Source organism: Orcinus orca, chromosome 11, assembly GCF_937001465.1.
Source record: "Orcinus orca chromosome 11, mOrcOrc1.1, whole genome shotgun sequence".
Classification (NCBI taxonomy): domain Eukaryota; kingdom Metazoa; phylum Chordata; class Mammalia; order Artiodactyla; family Delphinidae; genus Orcinus; species Orcinus orca.
Window position 1 is genome coordinate 9,964,004 of NC_064569.1, and position 14,885 is coordinate 9,978,888.

The 14,885-nt window shown below is 43.7% G+C and overlaps 1 protein-coding gene across 3 annotated transcripts; it reads left to right on the forward strand.

Moving 5' to 3' along the window:
• Positions 1–9,319: 9,319 nt before the first annotated feature.
• Positions 9,320–14,676, forward strand: APOLD1 (apolipoprotein L domain containing 1). Of its 3 annotated transcripts, none has more exons than XM_049693889.1 (2): positions 9,320–9,458; positions 10,687–14,676. In XM_049693889.1, exons 1-2 carry the CDS (start codon positions 9,456–9,458, stop codon positions 11,428–11,430), a joined length of 747 nt encoding a protein of 248 aa, XP_049549846.1. In that variant the 5' UTR covers positions 9,320–9,455; the 3' UTR covers positions 11,431–14,676. The 3 variants fall into 3 exon arrangements, with proteins under 3 accessions (XP_049549846.1, XP_049549849.1, XP_049549847.1); XM_049693892.1 differs by having other exon boundaries at positions 9,376–9,458; positions 10,459–14,676; XM_049693890.1 differs by having other exon boundaries at positions 9,419–9,458; positions 10,292–14,676.
• The last annotated feature ends 209 nt before the right edge of the window (positions 14,677–14,885 follow it).

Sequence of the window (14,885 nt, forward strand, 5' to 3'; positions counted from 1 at the left end):
AGACAGGCACAGAGCAGGCAGAGGGAAAGGGCAAAAAATAATCTGTGGAGATAGAGAATGACTCTATTTAGGTCATATTTAGGCTCAATATTTAGGTCATATTTTCTCAGTGGAAAAAATTTGCCCAGCAATGCATAAACACTATGCTATTTTGTAAAAGAAAATCACAGCCACATATTTGTATAATTGTAGACATTATGAAGAACACATAGCAAACTACAAACCTTCATATTACTTCTAGAGGGTGAAAACAGATGGAGGGGGAAAACCTTCTAACTTTTCGACATTTTTATACTATATGAATTTGTTACAAGAACTATTTCTATTGTGGTTAGGAAAATAAACTACATTTTCCATGAAAAAAAAAGCACCGTTATGCCTAATATGAAGACAAAGGTACGAGAGACCCCTAAATGGTTGTTAAACAGTTAATTCACTTAAGGGCACTGCATAAACACCCCCCAAAGTCTGTTATTATTATTATTATTTTTTTTTTGCCGTACGCGGGCCTCTCACCGTTGTGGCCTCTCCCGTTGCGGAGCACAGGCTCCGGACGCTCAGGCTCAGCGGCCATGGCTCATGGGCTCAGCCGCTCCGTGGCACGTGGGATCTTCCCGGACCGGGGCATGAACCCGTGTCCCCTGCATCAGCAGGCGGATTCTCAACCACTGCACCACCAGGGAAACCCTATTATTTTTGGGGTTTTTTTTTTTTTTTTTTTGCGGTATGCGGGCCTCTCACTGTTGTGGCCTCACCCGTTGCAGAACACAGGCTCCGGACGCGCAGGCTCAGCGGCCATGGCTCACGGGCCTAGCTGCTCTGTGGCATGTGGGATCTTCCTGTACCAGGGCACGAACCCGCATCCCCTGCATTGGCAGACAGACTCTCAACCACTGCGCCACCAGGGAAGCCCTTATTTTTTATTGTTAAAGTAAAAGAGTCAATCTTAACCGCTCTGGTGTTGATTATAGTTCTCTGTTGCAAAGATCAGAAAGCAGGGCTTCACAACTACTGAAGACCGTGCTCCTACAGCCCATGTTCTGCAACAAGAGAAGCCACCGCAATGAGAAGCCCGCGCACAGCAACGAAGACCCAACGCAGCCAAAATAAATAAATAAATTAATTAAAGAAATTAAAAGTAAATAAATAAAAGGCTACAAGGTCATCAGAAATCACAAATAGTCACTGGTTTGGGAAAAGGTACCAATAACTTATATTTGCACCCAAATTGCTAGATCTCAAAAGGATTCCACATTCAATTTCTAATTTAATCATGAAAACTCTGTAAAGGCAATTGAGGCTCAGGGAGGTTAAGTGATTTGCCTAAAGTCACACAGGAACCACAGACTCAGGATTCAAGCCCCGTGTTTTCACTGTATACATAGAGGTCTACCTTATAGGAATCTACTTTCCCTCATTTTCAAAGGTGGTTTAAACTTTTTTTTTTTAGCATAGAAAGTAAAGGCAGAAATAATTTTTAAAGTGCTAAATTTTTAGGGGAAAAGTAGATTATGAAAAGTTATTTTCTCATCTAACTCAAAAGCAAATAGAGTCGAAAACCCACTATAATAACCATTTATTTTTAAAAAAGCAAAAACTAGAACATGAACAATCAACTTTCAGGGTGTTAGAATATACACCCTTGCTTCACTATAATGTTTAATGTGGAATGACTGAATTCTTCTTATTAAAAATAGGCTTTAAACAAAGTTAAAAAAGAAAACCAGTATCTAACATTCTCTTGTCTACAAGAGACATGCTAAAAATGAAACTATTCAAATATCTGAGATTTGAGGGAGCACTTAAGATTTATTATGCTTCTCTACATACAGAACAAGCAGGTGTTATAATCCAGGTTGCAATGATTGTTGCATATGTCTAACTTGGGAGAAAATGAGTAAGCCTGGGAAAGGAAGAGACAAAGGTAATTGTTTCCTGGTGTCCTGGGAGATAAGAGAATCTTTACGGCTATGGAAGGGATGTGGACTCAGCTGCAGTCTTTCTGGCACCAGAGGAAAAGGCATGTGGTAAAGATGTTACTATAATAGGGCCCATGGGGCCACCGCATCTGTATTAATGATGTAATGTATGTTTCACCCACATAATCCCAGGTATTCTGTGCATGTGTGCACACCTGTGGAAGAGAAAGTGGAACAAACTTAAACTGGCTTCAGTTTATCACATTAGGGAGGCTGGGGCAATTGAAGAGCTCCCAGTGTCAGATTTGTGCAGAACAAGCAAGATTTTCCAGGAAGAGGCAATTATGATAGATTCTCTCTTTAAAAATAAAAATCGTATTATCAAGCAGTGATTTTCAAAATTATATTATATTGAATTAAAAACAGGTAAACTGATCAGTAAAATAGAATAGAGTTTCTAGAAGTAGATGTAAACAACAGTAACAAATCAATAAAAGACAAAGACAGTAATAACACATCTATAGAAAAGCATATTACTATTTTATAAAAGTGATCATTCTGGGCAAGAATAGCTTAACTCCCACCATGTACTATAATAAACTCCAGGTGGGTCAAATTAGATAAAAAACAAAGATGTTTTCTTTTTCCTCCAAGCATCAGTTTCCCTCTCCCTAATATACCACCCCAACCATAATTTCCTAGTGTGAATTTTTTTCTGTCTGACTATATGTAGTATTGGTGGGAGGGTAAAGTTCTGTTACTATTTTCCATTTGGAAGCTGAAGGTGATTTACCCTTTCTCTAACCACCCAGTACAGCCAGGGGATGGGCCCTTTACCTAAGCTCAGCCAATCCAGTGGTCACTCCTGGAACTTTGATTGTGATGCAAGGACAAGAAAGAACAGTGGGCCTTCCCTGGTGGCACAGTGGTTAAGAGTTCGCCTGCCGATGCAGGGGAGGTGGGTTCGTGCCCCGGTCCGGGAAGATCCCACATGCCGCGGAGCAGCTGGGCCCGTGAGCCATGGCCGCTGAGCCTGCACGTCTGGAGCCTGTGCTCCGCAACGGGAGAGGCCACAGCAGTGAGAGGCCCGCATACCGCCAAAAAAAAAAAAAAAAGAACAGTGGTTGGTCAGTGACACCCGAACAGGTCATTCCAACTACAGACCAGCTGCTGTTCTTCCAGCTCTGGTACTACAGAGCCCTTGGTCCTTTCCCAATCTCAAGCATGTTTCCTCAGACTCACAGCAATAGTTTGTTTATCCTGGCCAGGGTGAGATTCTTTCCATACCCATGTGGAGACCGCAATTCCAAAGAAATAACTGATGAAAGAAAAGACAACATGAAATGGTTGGTGGTGTCACAGCTCATCTCGGCCTATCTCCTTTACAAGGAAAGCACTCTGGTAGATGGTCTGATGGTTTGCATTTCTTCCTCTTGCCTCCTAATACGGGAGAGGTATACTTCTCTAACCCATTGACCTTGTCTTGGCCATGTGACTTGACTGACCAATAGAATATAAGTGGATATGATGGGTATCATGTCTGAGCAGAAGCTTTAAGAATGATTTGCCAAATTTTGCTTCCAAAATATATGTTTTACATTATCCATTCCGTTCTTCTACCAGCACTGTCCAAACCCATGCTGAACTTGTTCATCTACTTCAACAGCCTTCTAACGATCTCCTGGCTTTTAGCTGTGTGCCTCTGAAATCCACCCCTCACACATCTGTCAGTGATGGCAAATCTAACCTTAGCCACAGATTCAAAGCCTTCGATAGTTTCCTCTCCTCGACATGGCATTTGAGAGCCATCATGACTTGCCTCCTACCTATCCCTTCAGCCTCATCCCTGGACATCCCCAGCTTCCCACTTTATGCTGAGCAATAGGAAACTGCCTAAAGCATCCCGAACGCTGCACCATGCCTTTGTCCATTCTGTTCTCTTAGCTTGTCCTCTTCTTCCTCCTAATTTTTGTCCAAATAATCACTTCTGTTCAACTCTCAAGGTTCAGCTCAATATCAGTGCTTCTAGAAGGTTGTACCCAGTGCTCTGTAGGCGTGCACTTTCCCTGTGCTTCCTTGGTGCGTTCATCCCTGCCACTTTCCACATGGTATTGAAATTATTTGTTCTGTATCCTTCTTTCCAATGAATTGCCTCCATTTGGGACGGCAGACACGGTATCTTATTCAGCTCTTTATCCTCAGAATCTAGCATGATGTCTGGCACATGTAGGTATTCAATACATGTTTGTGGAGCTGAAATAAACCAAAAAAATTAACCATGAGTATAAGAAAACTGTGAGTAGTGTCATCGCAGCTGGGATTCTTCCAAAGCTAAAAACATTATAAATTGGTTCTTCTGGAAAGCAGTATGACAACATACAACAAAAACCATGAAAATGTTCATTCCCCTTCACTTGGTATTTTCCTGTTTGTGAATACTCCCCAAAGAAATAATCCAAACAGGGAAAATTTATGCAGATGTTCCCGGCAACTCTAGTTAAAATAGTGAAAAAAACTGGAAGCAATCCAAGTGTCTAATAGGGAAATGACTAAGCAAACAATGGGATTATAACATAGCTATTAAAAATGACAGGGGTGGGCTTCCCTGGTGGCGCAGTTGTTGAGAGTACGCCTGCCGGTGCAGGGGACACGGGTTCGTGCCCCGGTCCGGGAAGATCCCACATGCCGCGGAGCGGCTGGGCCCGTGAGCCATGGCCGCTGAGCCTGCGCGTCCGGAGCCTGTGCTCCGCAACGGGAGAGGCCACAACAGTGAGAGGCCCGCGTACCGCAAAAAAAAAAAAAAAGACAGGGGTGAGGACTCTGTCATCATGGAGAAGTGTGTATCTGGAGGAATGTTAAATGGAAAAAAGAACACAGACCAGTGTTTAAACACTAGTGGTTAAGGATGTGTGGGTACGTTAATGAGGATCAGAGGCCAATTTGGAGAAATGAAAATGCATGGTGTTCAATATTCACTGGGTCTTTTCTTTCCTGTGCAGCTCCATGAGTTTATGACAATAATAGTTGAGCTCTCATGCAACATAGATATCTTGCAGAATAAGGGCTCTAGGGACTTCCCTGGTGGCACAGTGGTTAAGAATCCGCCTGCCAGTGCAGGGAACATGGGTTCAAGCCCTAGTCCGCGAAGATCCCACATGCCACGGAGCAACTAAGCCCGTGAGCCACAACTACTGAGCCCACTTGCCATAACTACTGAAGCCCATGTGCCCAGAGCCTGCGCTCCGCAACAAGAGAAGCCACTGTAATAAGCCCCTGCACCCCAATGAAGAGCAGCCCCCGCTCCAGCAAAGACCCAACGCAGCCATAAATAAATAAATAAATATTTAAAAAAAGAATAAGAGCTCTATATTTCCTACCAGGTTCATCAAATTATTATGAAAATAATGACACTTCTTCAAGGGATCAAAATACTTTCATTCAACAAGCAAATCTGAGTTTAACTATGTGCTAGAGCACGTACATGCTCATGAAATTTACAAAAAACATGGGCAAAGATCCTCAGGTGGATGTGTGTTATTATTTTAACTTATTTTTGTTTATTTGGGACTGTACACATTAGGACCTAGTACAAAAGAAAGTCTGAAAGATCTTTGGCCTAAATCTCACATTCACAAATTGTCTCAATTTTACACTTTTGATATTGTCTCCAAAAAGGGTTTTATGTACAGTCACTGAGATATACTGAAAAAGGTTAAAAGGAAAAAGCCAATCCCATCACTTTAAACTTGTGTCACACTGCCAATGTAGTGCACTGTTTTATAAATCTGTGATTATCTTGTGAATAGCAAGATATTGACATTGTAAGATATATTAAATTGCAATTAAATGAAATAAACCACAAATTTTTATATCTTGCTTTAAAATTTCTTCTTTTTTATTTTTTATTGAAGTATAGTTGATTTACAATGTTGTGTTAATTTCTGCTGTAGCGACCAGGATGGATGGTCATACTAAGTAAGTCAGACAGAGAAACACAAATACCGTATGATCTCGCTTATATGTGGAATCTTAAAAAATGGTACAAATGAACTTATTTACAACACAGAAATAGAGGCTTAAGAGGGAAGGGATATGGGGATATATGTATACATATAGCTGATTCACTTTTTTGTACAGCAGAAACTAACAACATTGTAAAGCAGATATACTCCAATAAAGATGTGAATAAAACCCCCACAGAAATAGAGTCACAGGTATAGAAAACAAATTTATGGTTACCAAGTGGGAAGCAGGAGAGGGATAAATTGGGAGATTGGGATTGACATATATACACTACTACATATAAAATAGATAACTAATAAGAGCCTACTGTATAGCACAGGGAACTCTACTCAATACTCTGTAATGACCTATATGGGAAAATAATCTAAAAAAGAGTGGATATATGTATATGTATAACTGATTCACTTTGCTGTACACCTGAAACTAACACAACATTGTAAATCAACTATATACTCCAATAAAAATTAATTTAAAAAGTTTCTGCTAGGGCTTCCCTGGTGGCGCAGTGGTTGAGAGTCTGCCTGCCGATGCAGGGGACGCGGGTTCATGCCCCAGTCTGGGAGGATCCCACGTGCCGCGGAGCACCTGGGCCCGTGAGCCATGGCCGCTGAGCCTGCGCTCCGCAGCAGGAGGGGTTACAGCAGTGAGAGGCCCGCATACCACACACAAAAAAAATTTCTGCTGTACAGCAAAGTGATTCAGTTATACATATATACATTCTTTTCTTTAATAGTCTTTTCCATTATGGTTTATCATAGGATACTGAATATAGTTCTCTGTCCTATACAGTAGGACCTTGTTGTTTATAAAATTTCTTCTTTTTTAAAAAAATTCACTGAGACCCTTAAAAAATGGAGATGGCCCAGGCCTCTCTAGATCTCTGGGAGGCCCAGAATGTAATTATCACTTTATCTTTACAATGTGATAGTTTTAACTAGGGGCCCCAAATTAATGGGTTGTTAATAACTTAGCTATGTAAACACCTAACTTACAAACTGCTATCTACTAGCTGTATGTACTGTTTCTGCTGCCATGTAACCAGTGGTCAGAAAAGTCACAGCTTTTACAGAGGTGGTTCACAGCCCTGGTTCAGAATCACCTATGTTTTTTCAGACCCCACTCCAGGACCTAGGTTCTCCAGGGCTGAAGTCTAGAGATTCCTATGCTTAAAAAACTTTCTTCCTTTTTTCTTTCCTGCACTGTATTTTCTTACAGTTCCAGGGCTCAGAATTCAAGCTAGTACTGTTAATTGTATGGTTTAGCTGCATCATAGGTTTAACAGATCTGAAGGCTAATCTGAAGGTCAATCACCATTTTCAATAGAACCTCTCCGGGGTGATGTGTTATAAGGGCCCAAAAAACAATTTAGAAAAGAAGTTTGAGGGTGCGGTCCACAGATTTTGGGAGGAACTGCCTATATAACACTTTTAATAAAAATACCTTCAATTATTCCTCAAATTTCTTATTGTGCTTAAATCTATGAAAGTAAATAAATACTGAATCTAAGTGTTATGTTCAAGTGTCCATTCTTAGAAATGATGTGAAGTAGCAGGTTTTTATAAGCAGTAAAACCGCAACAAGCCCAAACTGTCAAGTGACTGAATTCTTTTTGCTTCATAAAAACACAAACCTGGGGCTTCCCTGGTGGCGCAGTGGTTGAGAGTCTGCCTGCCGATGCAGGGGACACGGGTTCGTGCCCCGGTCCGGGAAGATCCCACATGCCGCGGAGTGGCTGGGCCCGTGAGCCATGGCCGCTGAGCCTGCGCGTCCGGAGCCTGTGCTCCGCAACGGGAGAGGCCGCAACAGTGAGAGGCCTGCGTAGCGCAAACAACAACAACAACAAAAAAACCCCACAAACCTGAAGAATATGGCTTTATAACACAGAGAAAAACAAATTCCAGGATGTGGGCTGAGGTCAGTACCCGTGCTGTCCATTCTCCTGTACCTTCTCCTCTTCTTCCTAGCTCTGTACTATGGTTACTGATGCTCTGGAGGTGATGACCCTCTCTGTGTCCCAGCAACATTCGCCATCCATGAAATAAAGATTTATTTCTGCTCATCTAAACCCAAAACACACAAGAAAATGTCCAGGGCAGTTACAGGAGCATATGGGAACTGAGAATCAGGGTTACATTGTCTCACTTCCTGCCTACCCTACTCCCCATTCACCCTGCCTTACATTCCCATTGGAGTGATTATGTCTATGGGGTCAGAGGAAGACATTTTCCTATTTCTTACCTCAAAAGCACAGACAGACACTGAAGGCATCTGACTAAGGGTTATGTTTATCCTTTGAGGAGCTGTTCCCAGAATATTTGGACTTGGATCAAATTCAGAAAAATCAAGTTCAAAAGGACCATGATTGTGAGAGCAGCAAATGGCATGGTGTTGATCAATGCAATGTCTAGTTATAATGGTGGTGGATTTAATTGTGTTCCAGAAAGATATGGCTGTTAAGGTTTTCCAGATGAACCAGAGAGCTGAGACAAAAATTATTTAAGTTTAAATCCACTCTGGCCTTCCTTATTTGAAGGTAAGAGTGTTAGAAGAAGGATGAGATATCTGGGACCCTGTGGTAGGAAGCTTCCAGGCTGAACTGCCTCCACCTATGTGATTGCCCCAGAAAGCATCCACAGATGCTATACACGTTTTCCTCTCCCGAATGATCCAGCAAATTGCCCTTCAGCCCCTGCTTCATTACGAGGGGTAGAATGCATTCACATAACTATTGCCTGGGCTACAATTGCTGCTTCAGATGAAAACCCAGGAAGCCGAATCCCTGCTGCTGTTGAAAGCGTATAATTAGCTCCTTGTGCAGCCTGACCCCATTGATTCTTCTGACGCATTTGGCTTGAGGTGTGCCCTTTCTGGGACCTCCAATATCTTCTCCACAGCTGGAGATGCCCCAAACTGCACGCAGCACTTCCTGTGGGCGTAGTATTGCATTCTGAGGGCTGCGCGCAGAGTGAATCACGTGTTTCAAATGCTCACAGATTCACGGTGCTTCTCTTAAAACACAGGAGTGGGTTGTGAGTGGCTCTGTTAGACACAAGAGAATCCCCTCCTTCCTTTTTCTTTTTAAAAAGTGACTTTGTAATGGTAGGCTCTCAAGAAACACTATAATTGGTCAGCCTGGGGTGCGTTAGATGTCCTACCAGATAACGTCATTAGCTATTCTCAGGAGAGGAGAGGAAAGGCAGGGTATGCCCCCTGGGACAATGACAACACTTGTTTCAAGTTGGGGAAGAGCCTGTGGTTCTTTTCCTGCATTTGGAGGAAAGCGAACACACAATGTTCATTTCCTAAATACGGGATGTGCTGCGAGGCTGGTGTGTCATTTTCCACCATGTCACATCCTTCTGGATGGAGGCAGCAGGGGCCAGGACAGGAAATGGCAAATTCTCAGAATGAGACAAGGCTTTCCCAGTGCAGTCATTGGCTCTCTGGAACTATAAAGCGTGCTCATCCAGAAACAGCCTCAGATTTTTCTTTCCCGGAGATAGCCCGAAGTGAATGGTAAGTGGGGAGGCCAGAGGGATGCTGTCTGAAAAATAGCCATTGGACTTGTAATACTGGGGTTATATCCTTGGTCTGTTATATATTTCGAGTAACTTTGTCTCATTTTGCTCAGAGGTGTCTTTATCTGTAAATTTGTCAGTGGTGGGTGGAATTATGGAGGCATGCAAGTAAAGTGAAGACTTAGGAGTCAGGAGACCAAGATTCTAGACCGGGCTCTGAAGAATCAGCTGCATCTAGAATGTGTCTGTGTTTCGATTTCCTCATCTTCCAGTTGAGAATGATGATTTCTGCCCTGATATCTCACAGTAGTGAAATCTTCCATTTCTGTGGCTTCTGTGCCTCTTCCAAGAAGTTCCTGATACTAAGGAGTACAGTGGATGTGAAGGGAGGGATTTTTGGCAACTAGGAAGGATGTACTTTTACCCAGGATGTACAGTTCTCTCTGTCAGTCATCTTCAATTGGCTTCATTTCAACTTGGTACAGGTAGCCCTCAGTGAGTTGTTAAAAAATTTTTGGCCACTTTTAAAATCGTTCCTCACTTTTAAAGGAAGCTTTCATAATAAAGGGACATAGTGGTGTTAATTTAATGTGATTTATTTTTAATTAAGTACACATCAAAGAATGAAATTTCTGAAGACCCGATGAGCTTTAATTAGAAGAAGTGGCGCAAGCCACATCTTAGGCTTGACTCTAAGATAAGAGACAGGGAAAAAAAACAAGCAGAAGAGTTGCTTCAGGCGAGCATCTAACTTAGAAAGATTAGTTTCCTTACACTTGATAGACGGTGTGATTTTTGAGTTTTTGGTGGCTTGCGTTTTTCACTCATCAGAGAGAAAAAGAAGAAAACAACCCTTTTGCAATAAGAGTATTGCAAAACTCTTAGGACCCCAGTCTTCACGTAAGGAAAGGGCCTTGTAAAGGGGTACAACGTAAGGCTTGCAGTGGACTTCTAAAATTGCAGTGGACTTCTAATACCACCACTCCCTTAATTAACAGATAAGAAAATCCATCCTCGGCGTACCCTGGGAGAAAAAGCGGACAAGAGCATTATTCCTATTGGCTTACTCGGATTTAAGGTCCTGAGAACTGGAGGACTTGTCCCAGATTATAGAACGGGTCTTTCAGAACTTGACACATGACTCACTGGAAAATGACCCGTTTCCCCTTGGGTGGAAGCAGCTGTTGTGCTTGACTCCGGGCTAATCGCGTGTCGTGTCCCCGCAGGGCATGGAGGGGCCGGAGGCCCGGGAGCTGCAGGGCGCGGATGCGCTGCGCCGCTTCCAGGGCCTGTTGCTGGACCGCCGCGGCATGCTGCACGGGCAGCTGCTGCGCCTGCGCGAGGTGGCCCGGCGCCTCGAGCGTCTCCGCCGGCGTTCCCTGGCGGCCAACGTGGCGGGCAGCTCGCTGAGCGCGGCGGGCGCGGTCGCAGCCATCGTGGGACTCTCGCTCAGCCCCGTCACCCTGGGGGTCTCTCTGCTGGCGTCGGCCGTGGGGCTGGGGGTGGCCACCGCCGGAGGGGCCGTCACCATCACGTCCGACCTCTCCCTGATCTTCTGCAACTCCCGGGAGCTGCGGCGGGTGCAGGAGATCGCGGCCACCTGCCAGGACCAGATGCGCGAGATCCTGAGCTGCCTCGACTTCTTCCTTCGCGGGCAGGGCCGCGGGGACCGCCAGCTGCTGCAGAGCGGGAGGAACGCCTCCATCGCGCTGTACAACTCGGTCTACTTCATCGTCTTCTTTGGCTCCCGCGGTTTCCTCATCCCCAGGCGGGCCGAGGGTGCCACCAGGATTAGCCAGGCCGTGCTGAAGGCCAAGATCCAGAAACTGGCCGAGAGCCTGGAGTCCTGCACCGGGGCTCTGGACAAGCTCAGCGAGCAACTGGAGTCCAGAGTCCAGCTCTACACGAAGAGCAGCCGTGGCCACGACCTCAAGATCTCTGCTAACCAGTCCGCTGGGCTGTTTTTCTGAGAATATCTTTTCCCCCTAATGACCGAGGCCAGAAACCATCCCCATGGGATGCCCCAGATTTGTAGCTCCCTCAGGAAAACACCAAGTTGGGTTAGGAGCTGAATGCAAAGGATGAGAAAAACTGTTCTTCAACAGGTTGAGAACAGTGGTTTGAGCCGAGGCTGGATAGGGGTGCAGACATTGCCACCCTTTGGGTCTTCTCCAAGCCCCACTAGGCTTTGAAGTCCTCAAAAAACCTCTAAGAGGAGACACTAGCTTTAAAACCTCTCTGCCAGAGTTTCTGAGTACAAAGAAATCCAGAATCCAGAGCGAATCAGACCCTCTCGGAACTGTGTGGGAGGGTTCAGAACCCAAGAGAGGCACCTCCCGCTAACACGTGTCCCCTCCCCTCTCAGCGTGCCCACTCATAGATCCAGCCTGCAGATGGAGCGGAGCTTCCTGGGTGTCTTCATATCCAGACCTCCAAGGTACTCTGAGAGGGGAAACCAACGAAATGGTCACCTAAGTCCCGCCCCCTTGCAGAAGAAACTGAGGCCAAGGAAGAGGAAATGACTAACAGCTTCGTTTACTGACATCATAGCGCAGAGAAGGGAGCAATGGCTTTTGAGTTAGTCCTGGGTTTACTGTCTAAGACTTGGCTTACTGGTCTGTAAAATGGATGCTAAAACCTCACCCTGTTGGGAGGTATTAAGTGAGATAAAGTGCCAAGCACGGTGTCTGGGTCACATAGTGTGGCCCCCTGGGCTGGCAGCATCACCTGGGGACTTGCTAGAAAGGCAAATTCTTGGCCTCAGCTCTAGACTTAAGGAGTCAGAAATTCTGGAGGTGGGGCGCCAGCAACCTGTGTTGAAACAAGCTCTTGGGGTGATTTGATGCCGGATAAGGTTTGAAAACCGCTGCAAGGGATGTTGGTTTCTGATCCTCTGATGAGCTTTCACGAAGTCTATAGCCTCTCTGGGCTCCGTGGTCTTCAGAGTCATTCACAAAAGGTCAAGGACAGTGTCCCAGAGGTAAAAGAAAGAAGGTGCGTGGGGACGGCTGTGTCAATGCTTCCCGGGGCAATTTCCTGCCAGGTGAACTAAGGGATGTAACAGAATCAGCCCTTAGAGGGCAGTGTTGCCCACTCGTTGTAAAAACTGGTACAGAAAGGAATGTGAATTTAATGGAAATTGACCTTTATTACCTTCTCTGAAAACCTCCAGACCATTTTTAATTATTTATTTTAAGTTTCTTATTTAATTACTGTTTATTATTAACCTTTAATTTTATTTAACCACATTAGAAAATAATAGGAATAGCAAGTTGCTGAATGGGAGACTACTGAGGTTCTTTTCGGGAGATGAAGTTGAGTTTGCCTTTCTAAGGTGGGCCATGAGCTGAAAATAGCATTGCTTTCCTTGAATAAGTCTCTCTCCTTCAGAGGGGAATTTTTTCCCCCAGTGTTTTAAATGAACCTTTTAAGTAAATGTGGGAAGTTCTGAATAGAGAGACCAGGAGCTGAATTTAAGCTTACAGACGGAGGCTTGACTTGTCAATATACAGATGATGCAAGCGTATCTATCCTGAAGGTACAAGACTTTGCCAGCAGATAACACTTGACCTGAAAAGCCTTCCCTATTTCGTTCGGGGGGAGAAAAACCAATTAGAGGCATATGAAGGAAGCACTTGGAAGCCTGATGTCCTGTGAAGTTGGGTTTTATGGGCACTAGACAAATTAGCTTGTGTTATGATGGTGATGTGTTATATTTTCACTTTGGGAGCTGTAAGAAATCTGTAAACTGTCTCTTAGAAAATACTTCCAATTTCTTCAATTTCCATTCCTACAAATGTATTGTTGAAAAGTCTTTGGGACCACACGCACAATAAAACTTGGCTGTGTTATTTAATTATCTAATATGCTTTAAATTTACCCAGTTGACCCTCATGCTTCCCAATGATGGCAGGGTGTCTGAGGAAGTGTAATTTCAGTGCTGGGGAGAGGGGTTGATGTTTCTATATTTTTATTTTTCCTATAAATGGCAATGGATCTGTATCCTGGTTTATTCTGAAGTTGGTACCAGTTGTGTTTTTTTTAAACTGGTGTCATTTCCTAGATTGCCTTGCACAGATGCTAGCATTTTAGATGACCAGAATGTACTTCACAGGGTTGTGTTATGTTATAAAGGTACAATCACTGCCTAACCTCATCTTTTATTAATGCTTAAGTTTAAATTATATTCTTCCAGTGCCTGAGCTGTTCCCTAGAAATAAACTGGGCATTTTTGGAAGCCCCAGCCTCAGCGGCAGTAACAGCAACCATTTCATATTATTAGGGTATTTTGCGTGTATCAAAGTCTTAAACTCTTGAAGTTATAATTTCAGTGACCCACTGTACATCTAAGGCAGGGTGTCTGCTTTGGAACAATACTTTGCACGTTATAGGAGCTCAGTAAATGCATTTGAATAATTTAATGAACTGCTTAACCATATTAAGAGGAATTTGTTGATAATGAAAGAGCATCTATCCTCTTATGTGTCTGTTATAAAGATGGAAGCCTCTACCAGGATTTAAGTCAAGTTCAGTTAAATGGATCCTAGAGACAAGCATTTTCTTTATTTCTTTTGTGGGAATGTGAATAAGGCTTTTCCTTAAGGCCTTCGTTCTATAAAACAGATTGAAATGGTATGTTGTAAAGGGAAGAAGAGAAAGGGGTATTTAGATTACAAGTGTACTTCAGAAAAATACCCGAGTTCGAAAAATAAATATGTTCATATTGAAGGTTTAAGTGCTTCTGTTGGTTTCTGGGGTTTACAATCCTGCGGATTGTTTTCTTTCACAATAAAGGAGATTCATTTGGTTCTGCATTTCAAGGGTTCAATAAAGCTACATTCTACTCTCTTAAAAAGATAATCCTTAGCAGACATTTCTGATTCTAATCACTTTGATGCATTTGTCCTCAGGCACCTGTTATTTCAACGTGGTAAATGTCAAAGTCAAAAGTATTTACTGGGAGAAAAAAGAGAGAAGAGTGGTGTAGAAGGCACTGTAGATCAGATATGTCAAACAATTTGCCAACTTGATATATTTCTCACTCAAAGCCTTGGCGTGAAAAGAAAGTAGAAGGAATGGAGATGTTGAGAGAAAGACATTGTGCAGAGATAAATGGGGATACCATTAAATGCAGCAAATTTTGAATTCCACATTTTTTTCCCATTGTAGCAAAATCAGTCCTTCCCTTTATTGAAATAAATTGCCCAGTCCTCAAACATCTTCTTCTTCTTTTTTTTTGGCCGTGCTATGCTGGCTTGTGAGATCTTATTTCCCCAACCAGCGATCAAACCTGGGCCCGGCAGTGAAAGCACCGAGTCCTAACCCCTGGACCGCCAGGGAATTCCCAACCTCTTTTTTTTTTTTTTTTCCGGTACGCGGGCCTCTCACTGCCGTGGCCTCTCCCGTTGCGGAGCACAGGCTCCGG